The 24126-nt window shown below is 36.5% G+C and overlaps 1 protein-coding gene across 3 annotated transcripts in view; it reads left to right on the forward strand.

The window, feature by feature from the left end:
* Nucleotides 1-24126, forward strand: part of LOC136857087 (transferrin) — a 389183-nt gene that overhangs the window by 302119 nt on the left and 62938 nt on the right. For all 3 annotated transcript variants that reach the window (XM_068225055.1, XM_067135471.2, XM_067135472.2), the window contains exon 13: nt 17092-17225. In XM_068225055.1, coding sequence (XP_068081156.1) covers nt 17092-17225 — 134 coding nt within the window. The remainder of the gene's footprint in view (nt 1-17091; nt 17226-24126) is intronic.

Consider the following 24126-nt stretch of genomic DNA (forward strand, 5'->3'; position numbering starts at 1 on the left):
TCTTCCTTTCCAGCAATCGATTTCGTACTCCCCGGGCTAGGCTCAGGTATTCCTCCCGGTCAGTTGGGTCCGTAAATCTTTGCCATCTTTTCCTATAATATTTTTAATATGGATAAAATCCTTCAGGAGATCCGGCGTGGTGTCATATTGGGTGCCTTGGCGGCACTGAACCCGCGGCCGGACTGCATTCTTAGTCATTACCCGTCCAGGAGCTGTTTCCAGCGCGGTCTGCACATTTGACAACGGTCCGGAATATTATTATTATTATTATTATTATTATTATTATTATTATTATTATTATGTGTTGCTGGAATGGCTCATGACAGGGAAAACCGGAGTATCCGGAGAAAAACCTGTCCTGCCTCCGTTTTGTCCAGCATGAATGCCACATGGAGTGACCGGGATTTGAACCACGGAACCCAGCTGTGAGAAGCCGGCGCGCTGCCGCCTGAGCAACGGAGGATCCTCATAAGTACATTAATAACAAAAATATCAATTGGTCTCACCTCCTTCTACACCCCACCGAAGTTAAGTTTATTTACCGCCAACCCGCCCCCCCCACCATAAAAAATTAAAAGAATGCTTGTTTCTTTATGTTTAAGGGAGATTCCAAACACCAATGTTCAAGTCTATTACCTTCAGTTTTGAGATATAAGTATCCCCATAAAAATAATTCTCTTTTTTTCACTTCATTTCACAATAATACCCCCCCCCCCTTAAGTGAATTTTCCCGCAAATAATACTTGTTTCTTTAATAGTAAAGGATCTTCTAAATACCAATTATCACGACTCTAACTTCTTCAGTTTTCGATTTATGTATCCTCATGAAAGGAATTCAACTCCTTTACACTCCCGCCCCCCAAGATGGTTTCCCCACCAAAACGCGTTCTTTTTTGTTTTTAAAGGAGGTCCAAATAAGAATTTTTACGTCTGTAACAACTTTAGTTTTTATTAGATGTATGTATTCTCATACAATTCAGTCAATTAATTTTTCAATTCTTTCATCCCCCCCCCCCCACTTCATTGGATTTTCCGAGAATACGTGTTTCTTTACTTTTAAAGCAGATTGCAAATATCAAATTTCACGTCTGTAACATCTTCATTTTTTAAATATCAGTAGCCTAATTAAAAGAATTCATCACCACTTTCAATCACTTTTACCCCCCCCCCTTCCACCCAAGTGGTATTTTCGAAAACTAAAAGTACACGTTTCTTTATGTTTAATAGAGATAAAAAATACCATTTTTCACTTCTGTAACATGTTAAGTTTTTTTTAGATATACTGTATCATTTAAAAATTTCACCCCTTTTGAGTTCCCCTTAAGTGGAGTTTCCAAAAACAAATCACCTATATTTCTTTACATTTACAGGAGATTTACACCCACTCTTTACGTCTGTAACATTTTACGTTTCCAAGATATTCTGTATATATAGTCTTTCAAAAAATTCACCCCAATTTGTCACTCCTGTTTAACCGCCATTAATTGGCTTTTCCAAAAACTAAAAAATACGTGTGTTTCCTTATTTTTAAAGAAGATCCCATATGCAAATTATCAGTTCTGTAATATTTTTCGTTTCTGAGATATGTGAATCCTCAATTAAGGCATCCAACCCATTTTTCACCCTTTTACACCCCTCCTATTAGGATTTACAGGAAACAAAAAAAGTGTTCCTTTATTTTTAGAGGAAATTCTAACTACCAATTTTTACATCTGTAAATTTTAATGTTTTAAGATGTAGACACACTCATTTTAAAAAATTCACCCCCCTTTTCACCCCCCAATATTTGGATTTTCCCAAAACGAAAAAATACGTGTTTCTTTACTTTTAAAGTAGATCCAAAATACCAATTTTTAGGTCTGTAATATCTTCAGGTTCTGAAATATAAGTAGACTCATGAAAGGCATTCAACCAATTATTCACCCTTTTACACCCTTCCTATTTGGATTTTCCGAAAACAAAAGAATACGTGTTTCTTTATTTTTAAAGGAGATTCCAAATACCAATTTTTACATCTATAAACTTTAAAAGTTTTGAGATATAGACACACTCATTTTAAAAAATCACCCCGTTTTCACCCCCCCTATTAATTGGATTTTCCACAAAAAGAAAAATACGTGTTTCTTTATTTTTAAAGGAGATCCCAAACACCAATTTTCAGGTCTGTAATATCTTCAGGTTCTGAAATATAAGTAGACTCATGAAATGCATTCGACCCTTTTTCAACCTTTACCACCCTTCCTATTACGATTTTCCGAAAATAAAATATACGTGTTTCTTTATTTTTAAAGGAGATTCTAAATACCATTTTTTACATCTATAACCTTTAAAAGTTTTGTGATATAGATACAGTCTTTTTAAAATATTTCCCCCTTTTCAACCCCTTAATTGGGTTCTCCAGAAAAAAAAAAAATACGTGTTTCTTTATTTTTAAAAGGTATCCCAAACACCACTTTTCAGGTCTATAATATCTTCAGTTTCTGAGAAATAAGTAGCCTCATTAAAGGCATTCAACATATTTTTCACCCCTTTTCACTCCTCCTATTGCGATTTTCCGAAAACAAAGAAATACGTGTTTCTTAATTTTTAATGAAGATTCTAAATACCAAATTTTACATCTGCAAACTTTAAAAGTTTGGAGATATAGATTCACTCATTTTAAAAATTCACCCCCTTTTCACCCTCCCATTAATTGGATTTTACAAAAACAAAAAAATACGTGCTTCTTTATTTTTAAAAGAGATCAAATGTACCAATTTTCAGGTCTGTAATATCTTCAGTTTCTGAGATATAAGTAGCGGTATCCTGATTAAATGCATTCAACCCATTTTCCCCCCATTTTCACCCTTTTTCATCCCTCATATTGGGATTTTCTGAAAACAAAAATATACGTGTTTCCTTATTTTTAAAGAAGATTCTAAATACCAATTTTTACATCTGTAAACTTTTAAAGTTTTGAGATATAGATACACTCATTTTAAAATTTCACCCCCATTTTCACCCCCTTACAAAAGGGATATCCAAAAATTCTCTCTTAGCGAGCACCTACATCATAATATGAATATACCCCCAAAATTTCATTTCTTTATGTCCAGTAGTTTTGGCTCGGCGATGATGAATCAGTCAGTCAGTCAGTCAGTCAGTCAGGACAAGCTATTTTATATATATAGATTTAGTAAAGACGATTGTAACATGATGAGTTTTGAATTCCAGCATGTTTCAATGGCCTGTTTCAGAGAAGTGTCCAATGTTTCCATTGCATCATAGCATTTAAACAAGGTAACAGTTTCTTTCCATTTTAAGAATTAGCTTCAAAGAATGTCAGCCCATTTCTGCACCTTTATTTATAGCAACTTGACCAAATGTGAATCAACTTCACTAAATTTAATATGACTTTGAAGCCAAGATAAATTTATATTATCTGCGTATTTCCAAAAGGTTTTGCAGCTACCTCTATTGGTTTCATAAAAGCCACCATTTCTCTCAGCCTTTCATGGTCAAGTACTTCCTTTAGAGTCTGATAACCGTGTGAATCTAATAGTTCACAAATCTGAAACAAAAATTAAATGAGACTGATCAAATATGCATATACGTGTTACCACAAAAAAAAAAAAAAAGTTTGTTTTTAATTAATTGACAATACTATTTCCCTGATCTACTCTAAATTAACTTACCTGATCAAAATTTAGGTCCACTGCTTCCAGCATTGGAACTACTGAAATAAATCTTCTGGTATATTAGATGGAGAGTCCTCAAATTTCTTTCAGAGTGTTTTGTATAAAATCTTGACAGATGCCACCATTAAGGAAACCGTATCAAGAATTTCAGTCCCTTCTTTGATTTACATGTCCAAATACAATACAGCTTTAAGGAAAATGTACGCTTCAAGACAATATGCAGCACCAATTTTTGAATGGAACTCATCTCAAGGGCAAATTTCATATTTGCTCCATTATCTGTTAACTGCATGACAAATTCCTAGCAATTGAAGTTTATCAAAGATGACCATGTTAATGTTCTGTGCTGTTTCACATTCTTTGGGAAATTTAGTTATGAATAATACTCTACTAATGAGCTCCCAATTATTATTTTTATGATAATTTTTGTTTTATAAATTAGTCGTAGCAGACTGAACTTCTTTTCCTGACATTTCTAATATATCTGGCATTATTTCCCTCCTAATCTTGACAGCTTGGGCACTTACAATGTCATTAGCATCAACATTACCATATTTTATTCCAAAATCAGTAGTTTTCTGAAATGTTTATGGATTGTGGTCCACTGAACATATTAAAGGGTCTGATATCTGCAGCAATTACTTCACTGCATGCATCTCGTAAACTTTCTTTCATCTCGGACATTACATGAATTGTATTTGTACTAGAGCACATGAATTTTATTTGTACTAGAGCACAATTGAAAACACTTGTGTCTTGCAAGAAGAGAGGGCCAAGCAGTCTTCTTAACACATTCACGCCCATCATCTGAGCGGCTATTTAAAGGGTTGGCCCAGCTATTCCAGCTGTTAATGGCAGAGCAAACAATAACGAATTCTTTTCACAATAAGTTCTAAACTAAACAAGATATGGAAACAAATTTTTGCACATACCTTAATGAAGTCCTCTAGTATCTCTGTAGGGTGTGGTAAGTAATGTCACACTTTCTTGGGTGAATGGCAACACCACACTTTCCACAAAAATAGCATTTTTCACTAATAATTTTATTTTTGAAGCACACTTTGCACCTTTTTCAGAGGAACTTGACTATATTTGATGGTGGAAACTTCAAGAGAATATGCTCTTTTCTCTTCCCATCTAACCTAAATGATGGATCCTTGGCCGGTGCCCTTTTTGGCGGCAAAATCGTGGGACGTTGACTTGGAGCTGATGAAGTAGATGGAGCTAAGATTTCGGAGAGAGGGGACTGTACTTGTATGTCGGGTTCACTTTTTCCCCCTTGTTTGAGAATTGCCTGGTGTTCCTTTAGATCTTTTGGTACACCCCTATTTGACCATATTGTTCCACATACGGCAATGTTCTGTTCCCGTAATTGTTTCGCAAGTTCAGCGCTATTTGTAATAATTGTCCATATAGACTGTATACCCCTGGCCAAGATAATTTTCAAGCAACTGAAAAACTGTGCTTTGTAAATTCGCATCACTTTTGTCCCTACACACCATGGTTACACTTCAGAACGCAATTATACACACGCTTGTGCAATCACAAACCAACTACGCAGCTAGTTGTGCCAGCGCTAGGCTAACTTCGGAAACGAAACAAAGAAAGTGCATTGGGAGGGAAAATCGCCGTGGCCATGTGGTTTCTGGTGAGTAGAAGCATTCATAAGGATATTACTTTCATCTCTCTCCCACATATTTGTGACCAAAATAGATCCCAGCTGCATAGGAACGGCTCCAGTTCAAGGTTGCACTTATCCAGGCTAACTCGGATATGGTCCACAGGATGGTCACGCGCTATAGGCAATAACTCGGATACGGGCGTGAATGTGTTAAAAATCTTAATTGTTTTATATGAGAGGCACTGGACATATCCCATGTATTTTAAAGTACTCTTACCCCTTACTTCTCCTAATTTAGTCCAAGTTGAACTTGTAACCTTCCCCCCCCCTAACTACTACAAATTCTTCTGATTTAATTTTATTTTAAGCATATAATTTTACATTGTTAAGATGGGAAAAGCTGTGGGAATAGATGAAGTGTCAATAGAAATGATTAAAGCAGCAGGACCAGTGGGATTGCAATGGACATACAGACTTCTCAGATGTGTGTGAAGAGAGAAGAAAGTTCCTGAAGACTGGAAAAAGGTAATAATATTACCAATATTCAAGAAAGGATGGTTCATGGTGTGGGTTACTGTAGTCACGTCCTAGTTCGTGAACCATGGGCAACGGCTGAGTGGCGTAGTAAGTGGTCCTGAGAGTCGGGATACCAGTTGCTAAGGAATGGGAGTGGGCATCTCGGACATACTCTGAGTCATGGCCCTCCTTGGGCTCAGGCGGCTAGGACTATACAATTCACCGGTGGTCCATAACCCATTAGAGGAGAGATCCTAACTTGGACTATGTGCAAGTAGGGTAGCACCCTGCTTCATGAATTTACCAAGCTCAGGACATTTTAACCAAGCCTCGGACCTATGGGAGTAACGAGTCCCACTCCCATTTGACAGGCGAGGGACTCCTTGGAAATAACTTGGCGAACAAAATGGAATTCAATGGGGAGCTATCAATATTAATGGGGCTTATGGAAGAAAGAAAGTAGAACTGGCTGAGTCAGCAAGGAGGATGCATCTGGATGTGCTAGGAGTAAGTGATATTCGGGTAAGGGGAGATAACGAGGAAGAGATAGGAGATTATAAAGTGTATTTGACGGGTGTTAGAAAGGGAAGGGCAGAGTCTGGGGTAGGGCTATTTATCAGGAATTCCATTGCACGCAACATAGTTTCTGTTAGGCACGTAAATGAGCGAATGATGTGGATAGATTTGTCAGTTGGAGGAATTAGGACTAGAATTGTCTCTGTGTATTCACCATGTGAGGGTGCAGATGAGGATGAATTTGGCAAGTTTTATGAAGCATTGAGTGACATCGTGGTCAGGGTCAACAGCAAGGATAGAATAGTGCTAATGGGCGATTTCAATGCGAGAGTTGGGAATAGAAAGTTGGGAATAGAACTGAAGGATATGAAAGTGTGATTGGTAAATGTGGGGAAGATATGGAAGCTAATGGGAATGAGAAGCGTTTGCTGGACTTCTGTGCTAGTATGGGTTTAGCAGTTATGAATACATTCTTCAAGCATAAGGCTATTCACTGCTACACATGGGAGGCTAGGGGTACCAGATCCATAATGGACTATATCTTAACCGACTTCGAAGTCAGGAAATCTGTTAGGAATTAATGAGTTTTCCGGGGATTTTTTGATGATACAGACCACTATCTGATCTGTAGTGAACTAAGTATCTCTAGGCCTAGGGTAGAGAAGGTGAAATCTGTCTGCAAACGAATAAAGGTGGAAAATCTCCAGGACGAGGAAATTAGACAGAAGTACATGGATATGATTAGTGAGAAGTTTCGAACAGTAGACAGTAAGCAGGTTCAGGATATAGAAAGTGAATTGGTGGCATTCCGGGGTGCTGTAGTAGAAACAGCAAGGGAATGCCTAAGAACAACTGTGTGTAAAGGTGGGAAAAGGGAAACATCTTGGTGGAATGATGAAGTGAGAGCAGCTTGTAAACTTAAAAAGAAGGCTTATCAGAAATGGCTCCAAACAAGAGCCGAGGGAGACAGGGATTGGTACGTAGATGAAAGAAACAGAGCGAAACAAATAGTTGTTGAATCAAAAAAGAAGTCTTAAGAAGGGAGGGAAAAAGGAAATGAACAGTGTTTTGAGTAATTCAGGTGAACTCGTAATAGATTCCAGGGAATCACTGGAGAGGTGGAGGGAATATTTTGAACATCTTCCCAGTGTAAAAGGAAATCATCCTGGTGGTGTTGTGACCAGCCAAGCTCATGGGGAGGAGGAAAATGATGTTGGTGAAATTACGCTTGAGGAAGTGGAAAGGATGGTAAATAAACTCCATTGTCCTAAAGCAGCAGGAATAGATAAAAATTAGACCTTAAATGGTGAAGTATAGTGGGAAGGCAGGGATGAAATGGCTTCATAGAGTAGTAAAATTAGCGTGGAGTGTTGGTAAGGTACCTTCAGATTGGAGAAAAGCAGTAATTGCACCTATCTATATGCAAGGGAACAGGAAGGACTGCAACAACTATCGAGGTATCTCATTGATTAGTATACCAGGCAAAGTATTCACTGGCATCTTGGAAGGGAGGGTGCGATCAGTCGTTGAGGGGAAGTTGGATGAAAACCAGTGTGGTTTCAGACCACAGAGAGGCTGTTAGAATCAGATTTTCAATATGCGCCAGGTAACTGAAAAATGCTACGAGAGGAATAATCAGTTGTGTTTATGTTTCGTAGATATAGAGAAAGCATATGACAGGGTACCAAGGGAAAAGATGTTCACTATACTGGGGGACTATGGAATTAAAGGTAGATTATTAAAATCAATCAAAGGCATTTATGTTGACAATTGGGCTTCAGTGAGAATCGATGGTAGAATGAGTTCTTGGTTCAGGGTACTTACAGGGGTTAGACAAGGCTGTAATTTTTCACCTTTGCTGTTCGTAGTTTACATGGATCATCTGCTGAAAGGTATAAAATGACAGGGAGGGATTCAGTTAGGTGGAAATGTAGTAAGCAGTCTGACCTATGCTGACGACTTGGTCTTAATGGCAGATTGAGCCGAAAGCCTGCAGTCTAATATCTTGGAACTTGAAAATATGTGCAATGAGTATGGTATGAAAATTAGCCTTTTGAAGACTAAATTGATGTCAGTAGGTAAGAAATTCAACAGAATTGAATGTCAGATTGGTGATACAAAGCTTGAACAGGTCGATAATTTCAAGTATTTAGGTTGTGTGTTCTCCCAGGATGGCAATATAGTAAGTGAGATTGAATCAAGATGTCGTAAAGCTAATTCAATGAGTTCGCAGTTGCAATCAACAGTATTCTGTAAGAAGGAAGTGAGCTCCCAGACGAAACTATCTTTACATCGGTCTGTTTTCAGACCAACTTTGCTTTACGGGAGCAAAAGCTGGGTGGACTCAGGATATCTTATTCATAAGTTAGAAGTAACAGACATGAAAATAGCAAGAATGATTGTTGGTACAAACAGGTGGTAACAATGGCAGGAGGGTACTCGGAATGAGGAGATAAAGGCTAAGTTAGGAATGAACTGGATGGATGAAGCTGTATGCATAAATCGGCTTCGGTGGTGGGGTCATGTGAGGCGAATAGAGGAGGATAGGGACTCTTATGGAGGGTAAGAGAAGTAGTGGGAGACCAGGACGAAGATGGTTAGACTCAGTTTCTAACGATTTAAAGATAAGAGGTATAGAGCTAAATGAGGCCACAACACTAGTTGGAAATCGAGGATTGTGGCAACGTTTAGTAAATTCACAGAGGCTTGCAGACTGAATGTTGAAAGGCATAACAGTCTATAATGATAATGAATGTATGTATGTATGTTCAAGAAAGGAGATAGGAAGATATGTGGTAAGTCCCGAGGAATCACAATCATCCCACAGATTGCCAAAGTAATGGAAGGAACACTAGGAAAAAGAATTAGAGTAAAGGTAGAAAGCCAAATAGAAGAACAACAATTTGGATTTAGAGGAGGCAGGTCAACAATGGAACCCATTTTCATTCTGAGACAAAATATGGAAAAAAGTCGGGAATATCTGAAGGATATGAATGACCATTATTGATTTGGAGAAGGCTTATGAAAGCGTCCCTAGAACAAAATTTTGGGAACGCCTAATAAACAGAGGGATTGACAAGGAATTGAGAAACATGATAAATGGAATGTACAAAGTTTGCTACAGTAGTGTGAAGACTACAGTCGGGGCATCAGAATGGTTTGGAATTGAGAATGGACTAAAACAAGGAAGTGTGTTGTCACCCTTACTGTTCTTAGATGTGATGGATGACATCATGAAGGCAGCAATGAAAGATTACAGTAGGAAGAAGATGTAAGGTGATGTTTGCAGATGATATGGTGATTTGGGGTGAGGATGAAGTGGAGGTTCAAGAACAGTTATATGCAATAAATAAAAGTATTGAAAAATGGGGATTGAAGGTAAATGTGTTGAAGAGTAAAACAGTGGTGATGAGTAGAGGTGAGAAAGAAGGAAAAGGAATTATCAAAGTGGGAGATAAGAAATTGGAATTAGTAAAACACTTCAAATACTTGGGAAGTGTACTGTCTGAAGATGGAAGAATGGATTTGGAAATTAACAGAAGAACTGTAATTGGGGAGTACTTTCTATCAACAGGTGAGAGAAAGAACTGGGAGTACAGAAATTAAAGGACAAACTGGAGCAAAACAGATTGAAATGGTTTGGACATGTCACACGGATGAATGAAGTAAGAATACCAAGACGAGCTCCGGAAGGACGGATGACAGGGAAGAGAGGACGGGGAAGACCAAGAATGCGGTGGATGGACTCGGTGAAGAGTAGCGTTAGAAAACGAAACATGGATTAGAACATCATGTCAGAAGAAGAGTGGTGGAATGACAGAACAAAGTGGAGAGGAATCATATTTGCTCCCACCCAATCTCAGCTGGAATTGAGAAAATTATGATGATATGATACATGGGATTCTAGGAGACAGCTCTGATTTATGCGGTTGGTGGTGTCAGTAGGAACAACAGTTTTCTAAACTAGGACGTAAGTAATTGCAAGAATTAAATTTTGCAGTTGTAAAATAAAGTGAGTTATTTTTTAATAAAAATACTTTTCTGTATGCAGGTTTATTTATTGTAAATATTTTATTATTTCAAGTCACTATTATATACCTACTGCATTTAAATAATTTAACAATCCTCCCCCCGCCACATGAAAATAAGGCTCTGTGGTTGCAGGAAACTTAGAGATCTACCATTAGATCCGTTTTCTGGGGGGTTTTCAATTATAATTCTTTTTAATCACAAATTAAAGTAATTTCATGCATTATGGGTTTTATATAATTTTCTGAGGATATATTTCCTAAATTTGTATTTATTTTGCAATATCATGTTCAAATTGTGTTTTAATTTGTTTTTGAAGTACATTTTTCATCATTGATTAGAACTTGAATATATTATTTGTTCAGTAAATTATCTTAAAACTGTTCCAGTTTAGCAAATATATGTAAATAATTTTCTAATAGAAGTATATTTTCTGCTGTATCCATGAGATGACATAGTAAAAATGCAAGGAAAGCAATAGCAGTTGAATGAACGAAACTGCAGTTGATCATCTGGCAAGAAACACAACGCTTTGCAAAGAATAACACCAAAGAGTACAGATATAACTTCCATATTCATGTTATAGCTTATAATAGTGCCAACTAAAACCCAAGATAATTATAGTAATTGAATGAATGAATGAATGAATGCAATGATATATTTTATGCTCAGCTACTACTGTAAGCTTGTACTGCATGTACATACAGTACATCACCACTATTTCAGAAAAGACAGTATTTGTGGTACAGCTTATACGTATCATAGAGTCTGAAAGTGATCACCACCTTTAATTGGAGAGTGCTCGACTGAGCTATGCCAAGCGAATGAAGACCACATCTGACTGCTAGCGATTACACACAAAAAGAGTTAGGAAAAAACGATCTCCAATATTTTAATCCATCGCTCTCTTGCAGCACTCTGGTGCAGATCAAAATTTGATTAGCATATGAATAAAAGTATACTTCATAAAATCTTGAATAAATACATTTTTATGCTTTATATGCATTACTTTCCAATGTAGTCACCAGAAATATTTAAGAATTTGTCCCTGTATACCATTTATTCAAATATTCTCTTGCATTACTGTTCCTGATCGAGGGTGGTGAGTGCAAATGTCTACAGCTGTTTGCAATGTAGTTAGATCATAAGATTCTGCTTTTGGGAAAGCCCATGAGTGGACTGAAGAGATGAAAACCTGATGTAACCACATCAGAACTGTACAGCAGGTATATAAAACTTCCCTCTTGCTTTTTCCAATCAAGCTTCAAGCTTTCATCTCATTTTACAAATGGGGTCATGCTCCATCATTTTGCTCATAAACATTCTGGTCTCTTTTTATTTAAGCTTTCATGCAATTTCTTCAGAAATGCTCTTATCAGTTACTGTTAGTGATTGATTTTTATCAGGAAGAATTACACAGTTGCATGCCTTGTCAATCCCAGAATAAGTTTGCCATTTATTTGTTGCAGACAGTTGCTGCAATCCTGCTTTACTTCCATTTTATCTTTCATATGTTTTTTTCTTATTGCTATGGTTTGCTTCATTATAAAAAATTCCTTTCTCCACAGTGTATTGCAGTCATCTTAAGGTTAGCCTGCCTGGTGGCCATGATCATTAAGGCATAAAGTCTTTAATTGTCTGACACCGTGGTTAGCTGGTTCGAGTCCCGTTGGTGGAAAAATGTTTACCTTTAGAATGTTGGCTGGCAGGGTAAGAGAAGTGGTGGTGTACAATTTCTAATCACTAGATTGCGTGTCAAAAGCCTGGATTCAATTACAAACATCTCTACAGTGTTCATATAGAGTGAGAGCATGTGATGCTACTGATAGTGATTCGTCCATCAAACGGAGACGTTAACCTTGAGTAGCCCCTTGGTGTTATTTGACAAGAGTAGGTGATGTGCCAACACTGAATTTCACTCTCTCCCTACCTTGTTAACATCATCCCACACCCAAACTCACAGGTTGCTCAATGGGCATTAAATATAAAGATCTGTACCAGTTAGGCCGAACATGTCCTCAGACACTCCTGGCACAAAAAGCTGTATGCTAAATAAATAAATAAATAAATAAGTAAAAATCTTCAGGTTGATGAAGTTTTTTGGTATAGTCAACCTTATCGATTGTCCATTTTTTGGATCTACAAATATCAGAAATGTGAGCTGCTGCTTTACTCAGCCTTTTCAGGTCAAATGTATTGCATTGTCTCCTTTATTCCTAGATTTCTTCTGAAACCTAACTAATCCTCTCCCAATTTACCTTCAACTTTTATTTCCATGAATTTTATAAATAATTCATTAAAATATTTTACTGAAACATTGTTGTTTTCTCACTATTGTCGTCGTGCTTTTTTAGTCATGGAGGGAAGTGCATTCTTAAAATCAGGTGGGTCTTTACAAGTTCCGTTCACATAACACATTATGTGAAATAACCTTTTGCTGTGGCTGTTGAAATTTACACGATTAATTTCCAACATCTGTCACTTGTTTATCGCTCAGCTCAGAGAGAAGGATTTCATTTTTTTCTTTCGCTCATACTTATTGTTCCTAAAGGGTGTTTATTGGTGCTCTGCAACGCTATGAAACTCGCTGTCAGGAGATGTGAAGAACTTGCTTTTTCCTGAATTTTAGTCATACAGAAAGAAAAAATGCCTTTTAAAGGAACTACTGTATGTGTCTGCAAGTGTGTTGAGGAATGAGTGAATGGCAGACTGGTAGAGTAGAAGAAAGTATGTGAAAGTGAGAATGACAGACTGGTAGAGTGAAAGAAAGTATGCAAGTACAGGTATGAGTGAGTGAATGGGTGATAAGCTTTGCATAATTGTCGATAGAGAGAATGGATGAGCAACCATTTACAGATTGTAAATGCATAGGTCTAGGGAACATTTTATATGTACTCTCAACCACACCAAAAATTGGCATTCATAGGATGAACACATTGTGTAGGTGGTAGAATTCTAAATATCATTAGCTATCCACAGTTTCAAGAATTTATAAAATTAAATAGGCCTATCTCTTTGCCAGCCAATTTTTGTGCGGTTTAGAGTACATGGGACTTGCCCTTTTTTAACTAGACCTTCCATATTTCTGTTCAGAATTGTGGTAAATTAAATAATACTAATAATAATAATCGTATGGCCTCAGCTACCGTGTGCAGATGTTTCAATTTGACGCCATCTGGCTGTCTGCTCGTCAATTTCGACGTTCCGTTTTACTCTAGGCCCCCACTAGGTGGCAGACAGAGTAAACCGAAACTCTCTTGGGTGTCTTTGGCTGAGATTTAATGAATTTTGTTGGGTAAACACCAAATGTGTCACCAGAGATCTTTTACATGCCGACATCGTACGACATGGAGTGTCGAATGGACTTTTTCCCGCCCTTCAAAAATCCAACTACCTCTGCCGGGTTTGAACCCGCTATCTTGGGATCCGGAGGCCGACACTCTACTGCTGATCCACAGAGGCAGCTAATAATACTAATTAGTATGTTCCAGATTATCAACCCTTATGCTGCACATGTTTGGACTTGTATGCAAAGAATGCAGTTATAAGGCAAAAAAGTAATGTTGTCAATTGCTGTATCTTGTGCGCTATCCATGTGTCATTGGCTAATAGGACTCGTGTAAATGCTGACCATTGATAAACTTTAATTTTTTAAACTGTTTTGTATAAATTATGTGTGATATTTTTAAATGATCATGTATAGGCCCTAACTTTTTGGGATCCAACTCCATTAGACTATCATTTTATCTGATCAGGTGTTAAGTGTTAGATACGGACTGTAATGAACATTTTGAATGTGCATATATTACCTATGTGTTTTTGCAATCATCTATGGTCTAGCTTCTTGGGATTTAACCCCATTCGACTTGTTTTATTTATTAAGATATTTGGAATGTTACTATGTCCTTATCTAAAGAATTTCTTGTTGTGAACAGCGTAAGATGGCCGTCATATCTGCAACCTTGCAACGAATGCACCAAACAACAACGAAAACCAAACGCAGTACTTACCATAAGGGCAGTAGCACCAAATACGAAGCGTGGAGGGCAGGATCTTACGTTAACATTTGACAGGTTGGCAGGTCAACATTGTTAACTACTAAATGACAGACGAAATAAAATTGTAAATAAGATGTTTACTTAAAAAGAGAAAAAAAAAAACAATTCATAGCATTTATAGTTAAATAAATACTTTCTTTCTTAAAAAAAATAAAGGGTAAATAACTTTCTTTCAAAACACTTAACATTTAAATAAATGAACTGAATTCATTAAAACTTACAGTAAGAGATTCCTACTTTCAAAACTTTAATAATTAAAGAAGCAATAAAGTAAATAAATTAATATAATTTTACTAAATTGTACTAACTCAGAACAGTAGCAGAATTATAATACAGAATAGGTTTACAATCTCATTAACAAATCCCCTTTGTAAAAATATTATTTCTAATTTTAATATTAGACTTTAAACTTTAAGGTATACCTTTGTAAATTAATTACTGGCCATAGATAATTAACTTGTTGCAACAAGGATTCAATCTTCCTTCTGTCAATCACAAGGCAATACACACCATACACACGAACCTGAAATATGTGGCAAGCAGAACCAAATTACAAAATAAATTAAAGAACCGAACCAAAAGTTAATAACTAGGAACCAGAAAAATATTCCCCAAATTCATACAATATTACAAGGGGAGGAAAAAAGTTATGTTCCACAATGTAAACAGAACAACAACACACGCTAAAGGTCAGCTAGCAACTCATGACCCAAGGTATTAAAATTTCATTTAATAATAGGCAAAGCCTGCCAAAATTTTAGCGTTTACCAGGTAATAAATATTTAGGCTAGTGACGTCACAAAACTACGTAAGAATAAGGAATGTGAGCGTTAATCACCTCGAAGTTCATGAACCGGGCAAAGAAATTTCAGATTTCTACAACCAAGGAGTACTGACATGACTAATAATAATAATAATAATAATAATAATAATAATAATAATAATAATAATAATAATAATAATAATAAAATTATAATTACATGTATCATGAGATTAAATTCATAGAAAGTGGCATTTCCTATAAGGAATAATTTTACAAAAGACCGAGATGGTCGTTATTAAATTAACTACGAGGTGGCCTTGGAACCACGACAATGAGCACATGAGAGAAGACCGAACACGGGAGATATCGGCAAGAAAGGATTACGTAGCAACAAGACACAATTTGGAAAATCACATGAAATCAGATACAGTCAGAGCACGCATTTCAAAATCAGAGAAAACAGGCAGTGAGAGAAACACACCACGCAATAATAATAATAATAATAATAAAAATAACAATACGAACAACCAAAACAATACGCACACCGTATATGGAGCAGAAAACCAAAAACGTACAACAATCTCAATAACAGCAAGGTAGGAATGACATAATGCACATATGCTCACCGCGAGTTTCCAATTCGCCTTGTAATTAAATTTACATATCACTTTTACATGAGAATTTTACCAATAGAGTTTTAAATTTTTCAGTCGGCTATTAAATTTCCAAATACCGGGTATAGAGTACAGATTCAATTCATGCTACATTGGCGATAACTCGAGGTAGCCCTAAAATTAAATAACAGTGACACGCTGATTCGTAAATGGACAAGATAATGTTTTTGAAAATTCCAAGATGACGGTTGTAAACAATGTCTCCTCCAAGTAATCCACTGAAGTTGGCGTTGCTCCAAAATAATTTTTGAATAAATATTACTTACATGCTGGTGGTTTTGTATCCAAATTAGTGTAATCCTTTATCACAAACTTACACCAGAAACATGTTTTCAGAGGTAATCTGCCTGCCTTGGCACGCAGGCCCACACTCAACACTCACATAGTAGAATTAAAAGAATCAGTAAAATACCAAATCACTATCACTAGAGGAACATAAGACTGAAAACGTATTTAGGCATATTGCCTACTGTATCTCCCGCTTAACTGGGAGTATCCAGCTCCATTTCGTTACTTTTCAAAGTCTTTTAAGGAACAAGGCTAATGGCGTCCATCTCACAGCTCGCTCAGAACAAGACTCCTCGCTCGCTAGTTGACGAGACAGAAAAACAACTGCAGAGCGCTCTGTTCAAGAGAGACACTACGCATGCTCAAGTCAAGAATTAGCTTATTGGGCCAATAAGGAAAATCAAAATTATTGACGTAATAATGGATTTTAAATGCATTTTAAATAGCCACAGTACCGGCACATAAATTAACGGCAATGCAACAATGCCCGAGAATTGCAGATAAGGTCCCCACACACAAATACATATGTTCAACAAATGAGGGTATCGTAAATTATTGTCACAATATCGGCCAAAACTAGTACTATTGATGAAAACTTGTGTATCGATTAGGTGGTTAAATAAAGGCTGTTAGTAAGAAATGAACTTTAACAATGCATTGTTGACTAGAATTAAGATGTGAATTATGTATTATTACCTACAAAACTACAATGTTATTAAGACAGTGTCTTCAGGCTTTGGTACTTGATAACAACAGAGTAGACAATTAATTATACATAATGCACAAGTTGGTAAACCTTTGGTGTCAAAGGAGTGTTTTATGTTAGTTCAAGGGAATAAAAAGAGAGTAACATAGTAAATTGCTCCATTGTTACTTATAAGTGAATTCAAGTCAAATATCGCAAAATGTTACAACTAAAGGTTTAATAACTTTTCATTTGATTCTTCAGATGATCCTGGCTATCGCAGTCGATTCCGTGAAGACCAATACAGAGTTTTATGCCGGGATGGTCGAAAGATGCCTCTCAACAAGACTGTTAACAAGGATTGTGCCTTTGAAACGCGCCACAATGGCTTGGACTTGGTAAGATTTAATCTGTTATACACTGCTGTACAAGGAAATAACTTCACTCTGTCTCAGTACTTGAATGAAAACAATACACCGAGCTCGATAGCTGCAGCCGCTTAAGTGCGGCCAGTATCCAGTATTGAGGAGATAGTGGGTTCGAACTCCACTGTCGGCAGCCCTGAAGATGGTTTTCTGCGGTTTCCCATTTTAACACCAGGCAAATGCTGGGGCTGTACCTTAATTAAGGCCACGGCCGCTTCCTTCCCACTCCTAGCTCTTTCCTGTCCCATCATCTCCATAAGACCTATCTGTGTCAGTGGGACATAAAGCAACTTGCAAAAAAAAAAAAAAACACAATACAGACAAGTAGGCAACATTAACTTATAAAGCACTGATGATTTCTTCCTCGAGCATGTGAACGAATTATTAGACACTATTGAGACAAAAATAATTCAGTATGAGGCTGGGTCTCCTTTCCAAGCAATGAAACAAATCCCATCATTCTTCCTTCAGCTGCATACATTGAACATTCTGTATTGCTGTGGTTATTTAACAGTGGAGAAGACATCATCACATCCCAAGTCTGCTCTATAGGAGTCAAATCTGGTGCTATATTTGAAAATAACACAATAACAGAAAGAAAAATATGTCATGGATAATACTACAAGATAGAGACATATACTTAACGTTAAAACAGTTCTCCGCCACTAATTTGAGTTTTATCTGAGGTGGGTTTTTTAAACATACAATTATGTAGAACTGTAGAGAGACTATTTACACATTAATACAACTGATAATCTTGGAGATACATGGGAGTTCATCTGTTACATTCATAATGACACAATGGCACTGATGGTGGGCCTTCCTCTGGCATATCAGACATGGGGCTGGTACTTCTACTGGTACTTGTGGCATCCTCTATGACCACAGGATTCTGGGCACATTGAATGTGATTGAGAGGCTACTGGAATTGTCGTATCCCTCAGAATGACTGTGGAGACTCCTCCAAGGAACTAAATGGAGGCATTCGAGTTGAACGTAGTTGATGAATGTGACATTTGAGGGTCTTCCCTGAATCGAGTTTCACAAGGTTGTGGTGTGATCCTAATAGTTTAGTGATAATACCGAACAGCCATACTTCAGAATTGTTCTCTCAAAGATACCAAGCTGTCTTTCATCAGATTTTGACAAAGACAATGTTTCAGAACCATACATTAGTACAGATATCTTTGGTAATCATTGTTTAAATGTCCAGATATTACATTTGACAAGGCCATTGGTGGCTTGGTGACCAGGAACTATGAACCTTTGTGGAAAATCCATGTGTTGGGTAATAAGTTCAAAATTCATCACTTGTAAAGATTGTGGCATTATCCAAGATGATTACATTTGAGTAACAATGAGATGCAACAGTGTCATTGGACCTTAATTAAGGCCACAGCCTCTTAGACTACCAATTTCTGCCCATTTTGATTTAGCATCAGTGCACAGTTGGTTTCTGACTCAGGTGGTGGGGTGGTAGTGATTATTGTTTTAGGAGGAAGTGCAACTGGACTGTCATTCTGTATTAACAGTAACCTGAGTTGGTTTCTTTCTCATCCCATAGATGTACAATGACTCTTAGTGGATTATTCCAAACTTTTGAACATTCCTCACAGCTCTTCACTAGATGTTCAATAGTCTCATTGATACCTTTCCAGTGTACATAACGCCTAGCTAGCAGTTTCATTTTTGTTATGCCATCATAGGCGACATGTAATTCATTAAGAATAGAGTTTCTGAGACTTTTCAGAATAACAACTCTATCTTTCTGGAACAATATACCTCCGGATATTGTATATGGTGCATCTTCAGGTTTGGATTGGAGCTCTTTCAATGTCTCTTGTAACTCTCAGAATCATTTGAAGTCTGCTTGGCAATAATGTTGGCAGTAATAATGGCATTTCAAATTTGGAAAAGTGTCTTGGAGCATTGACTCACCTCTTCATTAATCTGAATGTCAAACGTTTTAAAATTCTGGCAAAAAAGGTGCACATGACAAGCAATCGACAGTCATTTTTCTTCCCCTTTTTACATTTTACTGTGTTATCAAAACCTGATAGAAATCTGTGGCAAAGCCTGCTTATGTCCAAAAATTCGGGTAAGGGGTCTTTGTCTGTAATCAACATAAAGTTTGTTCCATAGGCATAGTAACACAAGATAGAGACATCTACTTAAATTTACAATGCTGGTGAATGGCAACAACTCCTTATAGATGATACACAAGCTATAAATGCAAGTGATGACTTTGGGAATGTTTTGACAAAGTAGTAGGAAATGAGCGTACTGAACAATGTTGTTGTAGTACCATTCTCTTTGGCTGTGCACCTTCAGTAAAAATGTGAGATGATGGCTAGTCATAATTGAGAGTATCTTAAACTGTAACTCCTGATGTCCAGTGGCTATGGTGATTGTGAATCAGTGCTGGATTTTTGTGATGACCTCTGTGGTGTCAAAACTCTGCTGTAACTACTATCTGCACTAAGGTTGTACCATTAGACATGCTGACAGGCTAGGAGGTAGAAGTAGGTTTACATGGTTGCGACATCTTGCTCTTTATTATCATATGCCTTAACTTTACATTAGCTATTTTAGTTTATCATGCCATTTTAATTTGCCAATTGCCATTGTTAGCTCATATGCTGTTTGCTGAAATGCCATGGCCACTGGACCTTTGAGAAGGAGTTGTTCAAGGTCCATATAGATATAGAATTTAATTTATTTTAGTTTATTTTATTTTATTTCAATTTATAACCTGTTGTGAATAAGAACATGTATTGGGCAGAAGCCTGCTGTTTTGCAATAAATACTATACTATTACACTAAGGTTGTAAGGTTGAAGCAGGACTCTGTCCAAAAAAAAAAAAAATCCTTTTCATACCTGCTTTTAATTATGAGGGTAGGCCACATGGGGTTTAGGGGAATTTCTCATAGTTTTTTTTGTCCTTGTTACAATTGGTCTCAATTTTCAGCTCTGGAGGCAGATGTTCTCTCCTGATTAGGCACAATGTCCTTTTAATGGTTGATTATTTTGTTAGTTTGACATTTGTTTCACTTGACACACTCTACTATTTATTTTTGAGAAATTAGAGGAAAGTGGTTCTCTGGAAGTACCGTACTTAATTGTTTTCCTAGACATCATACACTCTTTCACTTTGGTTCTTCTTCAGTCAACATACGAATGGAATGATCTTAAGGTTCCTTATGAATCTCCTCCCATCATGCAATGAGTTAGCAAAGAGTTAAACTCACCACGTTAATTGCAACTCCACACTACACCACTTTCGACAGTTCTTTGCCAGGTAAATATAAAACCATGATATATAAGTTTATGGCACACTCTTTTGGTTTATGTGTATCTAATTTAATACATCCACAGTTGAGAAAATACAGTGGAAAAAGTAGTGAAAACATTTCGGATTTGGAAAGTTACCAATAAGTGTAGAAACTGCAGAAGAAGAATACATTATTTTGGAAATTTAAAAAGTCAAAAATACATTATTAAGTAAACTGATACTGAATTGTATATGGTGAAATTTTGACAAATTCTGATAAACCCAATATTCAGTAACAGTGATGAATTGCAATTGTGAGGCAAATTATATTTGTGTAACAAAAAGTAATTGTTACAAATTATACTTCAGTGCCGAATTTTAACTGTGACAAACAAATTGTGACGAGTTCCCTGGATCCCGCCATATGGTTCTGAGAGTGAAAGGCATATAGTACAGATCCCTATAGTCCAGACTGATGGTCCTCGTGAATATCTACAAATGAAGGTTTGGTCCTAAGACTGCTGGACGTTTTTGTATGTTACACCACTACCAGTGGATATGGCAACGTTTCTTCTCTGTAGTGCATCTGGTGACAGCAGTAACTATCAACAGGGTGTTTCAGGAGGCATAGTAAAAAAAGCTGGGAGACATTACTATATAGTAGACTGTCTTGAGTAAAAATGATCATATAAACATGTGTCCAGTTTGCAGTGTGTGTGGAATTGCAGCTGTGGTATGCATGGGTTTCAGAAATTATTAAAGACATACAAATAATTTATTGATGTCACTACAGTGCACAGACCTTACTCTATTAGATTTTTGTCTTTGGCACTGGTTGAAAAGCTAAGTCAACAGAGAGAAAGTAAACGCAGTAAACACATTATGCATAGTTTTGTCCTCATAAAAGGTTTATAATTATTAAATTAATGTAGTAATGGTCCACCTTTCAATATTATGTTATGTAATATTCTAAATTACATTAATTAGGGACTAGGACGATTGGATTGAATGTTAAATTTTTTCAATTTATCGATCAGTTCTTTAGTGTTTTTGATGGATTTGTTCGATAAGAACATTCAATCCACTCATTTTCTCCACTCATTTGATATTGTAAACATGTATCCTAGCATACAAACCTCCAAAATATACCCCATCATTCAAAACAATTTAAGCAAATACAGCGGCTTAAGTATACTAGAAATACAGGATTTCATTTCTATGCTTAAGTTAGTTATTAGCAACAACTATTTCACTATCGATAATGTTATTTATCAACAAGAAGGATTGGCTATGGGATCACCGGCCTTGGGTATCTTAGCTGAGATCTACCTGGATTTTTTAGAACACACCAAAATTGATGATAATAACTTTAACAACATCCTTTTCTGGGCAAGATTCGTAGATGACACCATAGTAATTATGGATGAGAGCATTACAAATGCAGCTACCACTCTCATTAATCTAAATAACATTGACGCACATATAAAATTCACACTTGAATCCGAAATTGAACAGAAAATAAATTTTCTAGACCTAACTATTACCAGACACCCAAGTTACTTAAGATATAAGATTTTCAGAAAACCCACCCAAACAGTCACCACAATCCGTCAAGATTCTTCACACCCCCAAATTCACAAACGAACAGCATACAACAGCATGGTATACCGAGCCTTCAATGTTCCAATGTCTAAAAGAGACCTCAAAAATTAGTTGAACACTATTCGTCATACAGCTAAATCCAATGAATACAGCAGTTTCTTTATAGACAAAATAATCAATAAATATAAATACCGCCCTTCTACCACCTTGAAAAAAAGATAAGAAAAACAACTCCTCTCTTTCTCTCTTTACCTTCAACGAACAAATCTACCAAGTCACCAACATCTTTAAAAAGCACGATGTAAAAGTAGCTTTCAAAACAAACAATAGGAACACACAAATCTTACTTAATGCCACATCCATAAACAAGTTCAATAGTTATTCAAAATCAGGAGTATACAGGATCACTTGCAACAGTTGTAATTCTTCTTACGTCGGACAGACCGGGAGAAATTTTAAGATAAGGTACTCAGAACACGTCAATGCCCTGAAATACAATAAATTTTCAGCTGTAGGACAGCATATGCATGACTATAAGCACAAATTCACAGACATAAAACAAGATATGGAAATTCTCAAAATCATCAATAAAGGACCCCTCCTTAACATTACCAAAAGCTGCTTCATACATTTAGATCAATATTTCAACCCAAATCATAATCTTAATGAAATGTCAGAAAAACCAAATATCCTTTTTTGACCTTCTAATTCTCATTTTCAGCAATGTCAAACCAACAAGTCATAATTCAGGTTTTCATAATATTCACAGCACCTTTCCTCAACAGCCATCCTTTTTCCCACATCCTTCAGCCCCACCTTAATCCCCCTCCCCACCCCCACCCCCTTCACCAGCCCCCTCTCCTTCAGGACCTTCCCCTCCCCTCCCCTCTCCTTCCTTTTCATTTGAATCTCACAACAGTTAGTCTGAAGCACACTCAACAATAGACCACATACCTCATGCTGTATTGAGAGGTAAGTCTCATATAACCTATGCCATCTAACTAACACATTCTCTCATTCAGTTCATTAATTTAATTTTATCTAATTTATCAGGTTAACTTCATGGGCACCGCAATGAATTGCAAAATTTTTATACCAGACACAATGTATCTATGTTAACCACATCTTCATGTGCTGTCCTGACAATGTCCAACAACATTTCAGCAAGATTTAAGAAGCACCATGAGAGCATCTCATTTATTACTTTGATTGAGGATGAAACAACATCTAACAGTTCCCCGTCAGCTAGTGGTTATTTACAGCGGTGTCCAGTGGATTACATATAACTAACACCACACAAATAGATTTGTTGACAAACTACAGGATCAACATTTACCAGTTCCCATTTACTATTGAAATATTAATGATCACCAGTATTAGAACTAACAGTTCTGTGTATATAAATTAATACTTGAAATTATTCTCAATGATGAACATACTCAAGATGTTAGATCCTAGTTCATTTTCAAATTTATTCATAATTCCATCCCAGTTTTTAATGTCACTTTGTATATATTTGTTTTCATTTGTTTTATGTCAATTGTGTGCATGTATATTTGTTTAGTTATTAGGTGTTTTACATTAAGGCTGAAGATGGCCAGCCCCGGCCGAAACTAGTCCCTAATTAATGTAATTTAGAATATTACATATTGGGTACATTAATTTAATAATTATATTGTACTTACAATTCAATACGGATCAGAACCATGAAGTTTATAACCTATGATCATAAAAGGTTGTCAAAATGACCTGCATGTTATTGCCAAGAGAGCTGAAAAGTGTTTTGAAATGGGTTGGTGGTTTTTTTAAATATAGGCATAGGTTTGAGATCAATACATGCATTGATAAGCCATTTATGTTGAATTGTTGCACATTATGTAAAGTTTTTGCACCAGTAAGTCATTTGGGATGAACTGTTACACATCATGTAGGTTTTTTGCATCATTGTTGGTAGGGAAGATAATGAGAGAGAGAGTAAGAAATGTTGAGGTCAGAAAAGA

The sequence above is a fragment of the Anabrus simplex genome, chromosome 1 (genome assembly GCF_040414725.1).
Source record: "Anabrus simplex isolate iqAnaSimp1 chromosome 1, ASM4041472v1, whole genome shotgun sequence".
Lineage (NCBI taxonomy): Eukaryota > Metazoa > Arthropoda > Insecta > Orthoptera > Tettigoniidae > Anabrus > Anabrus simplex.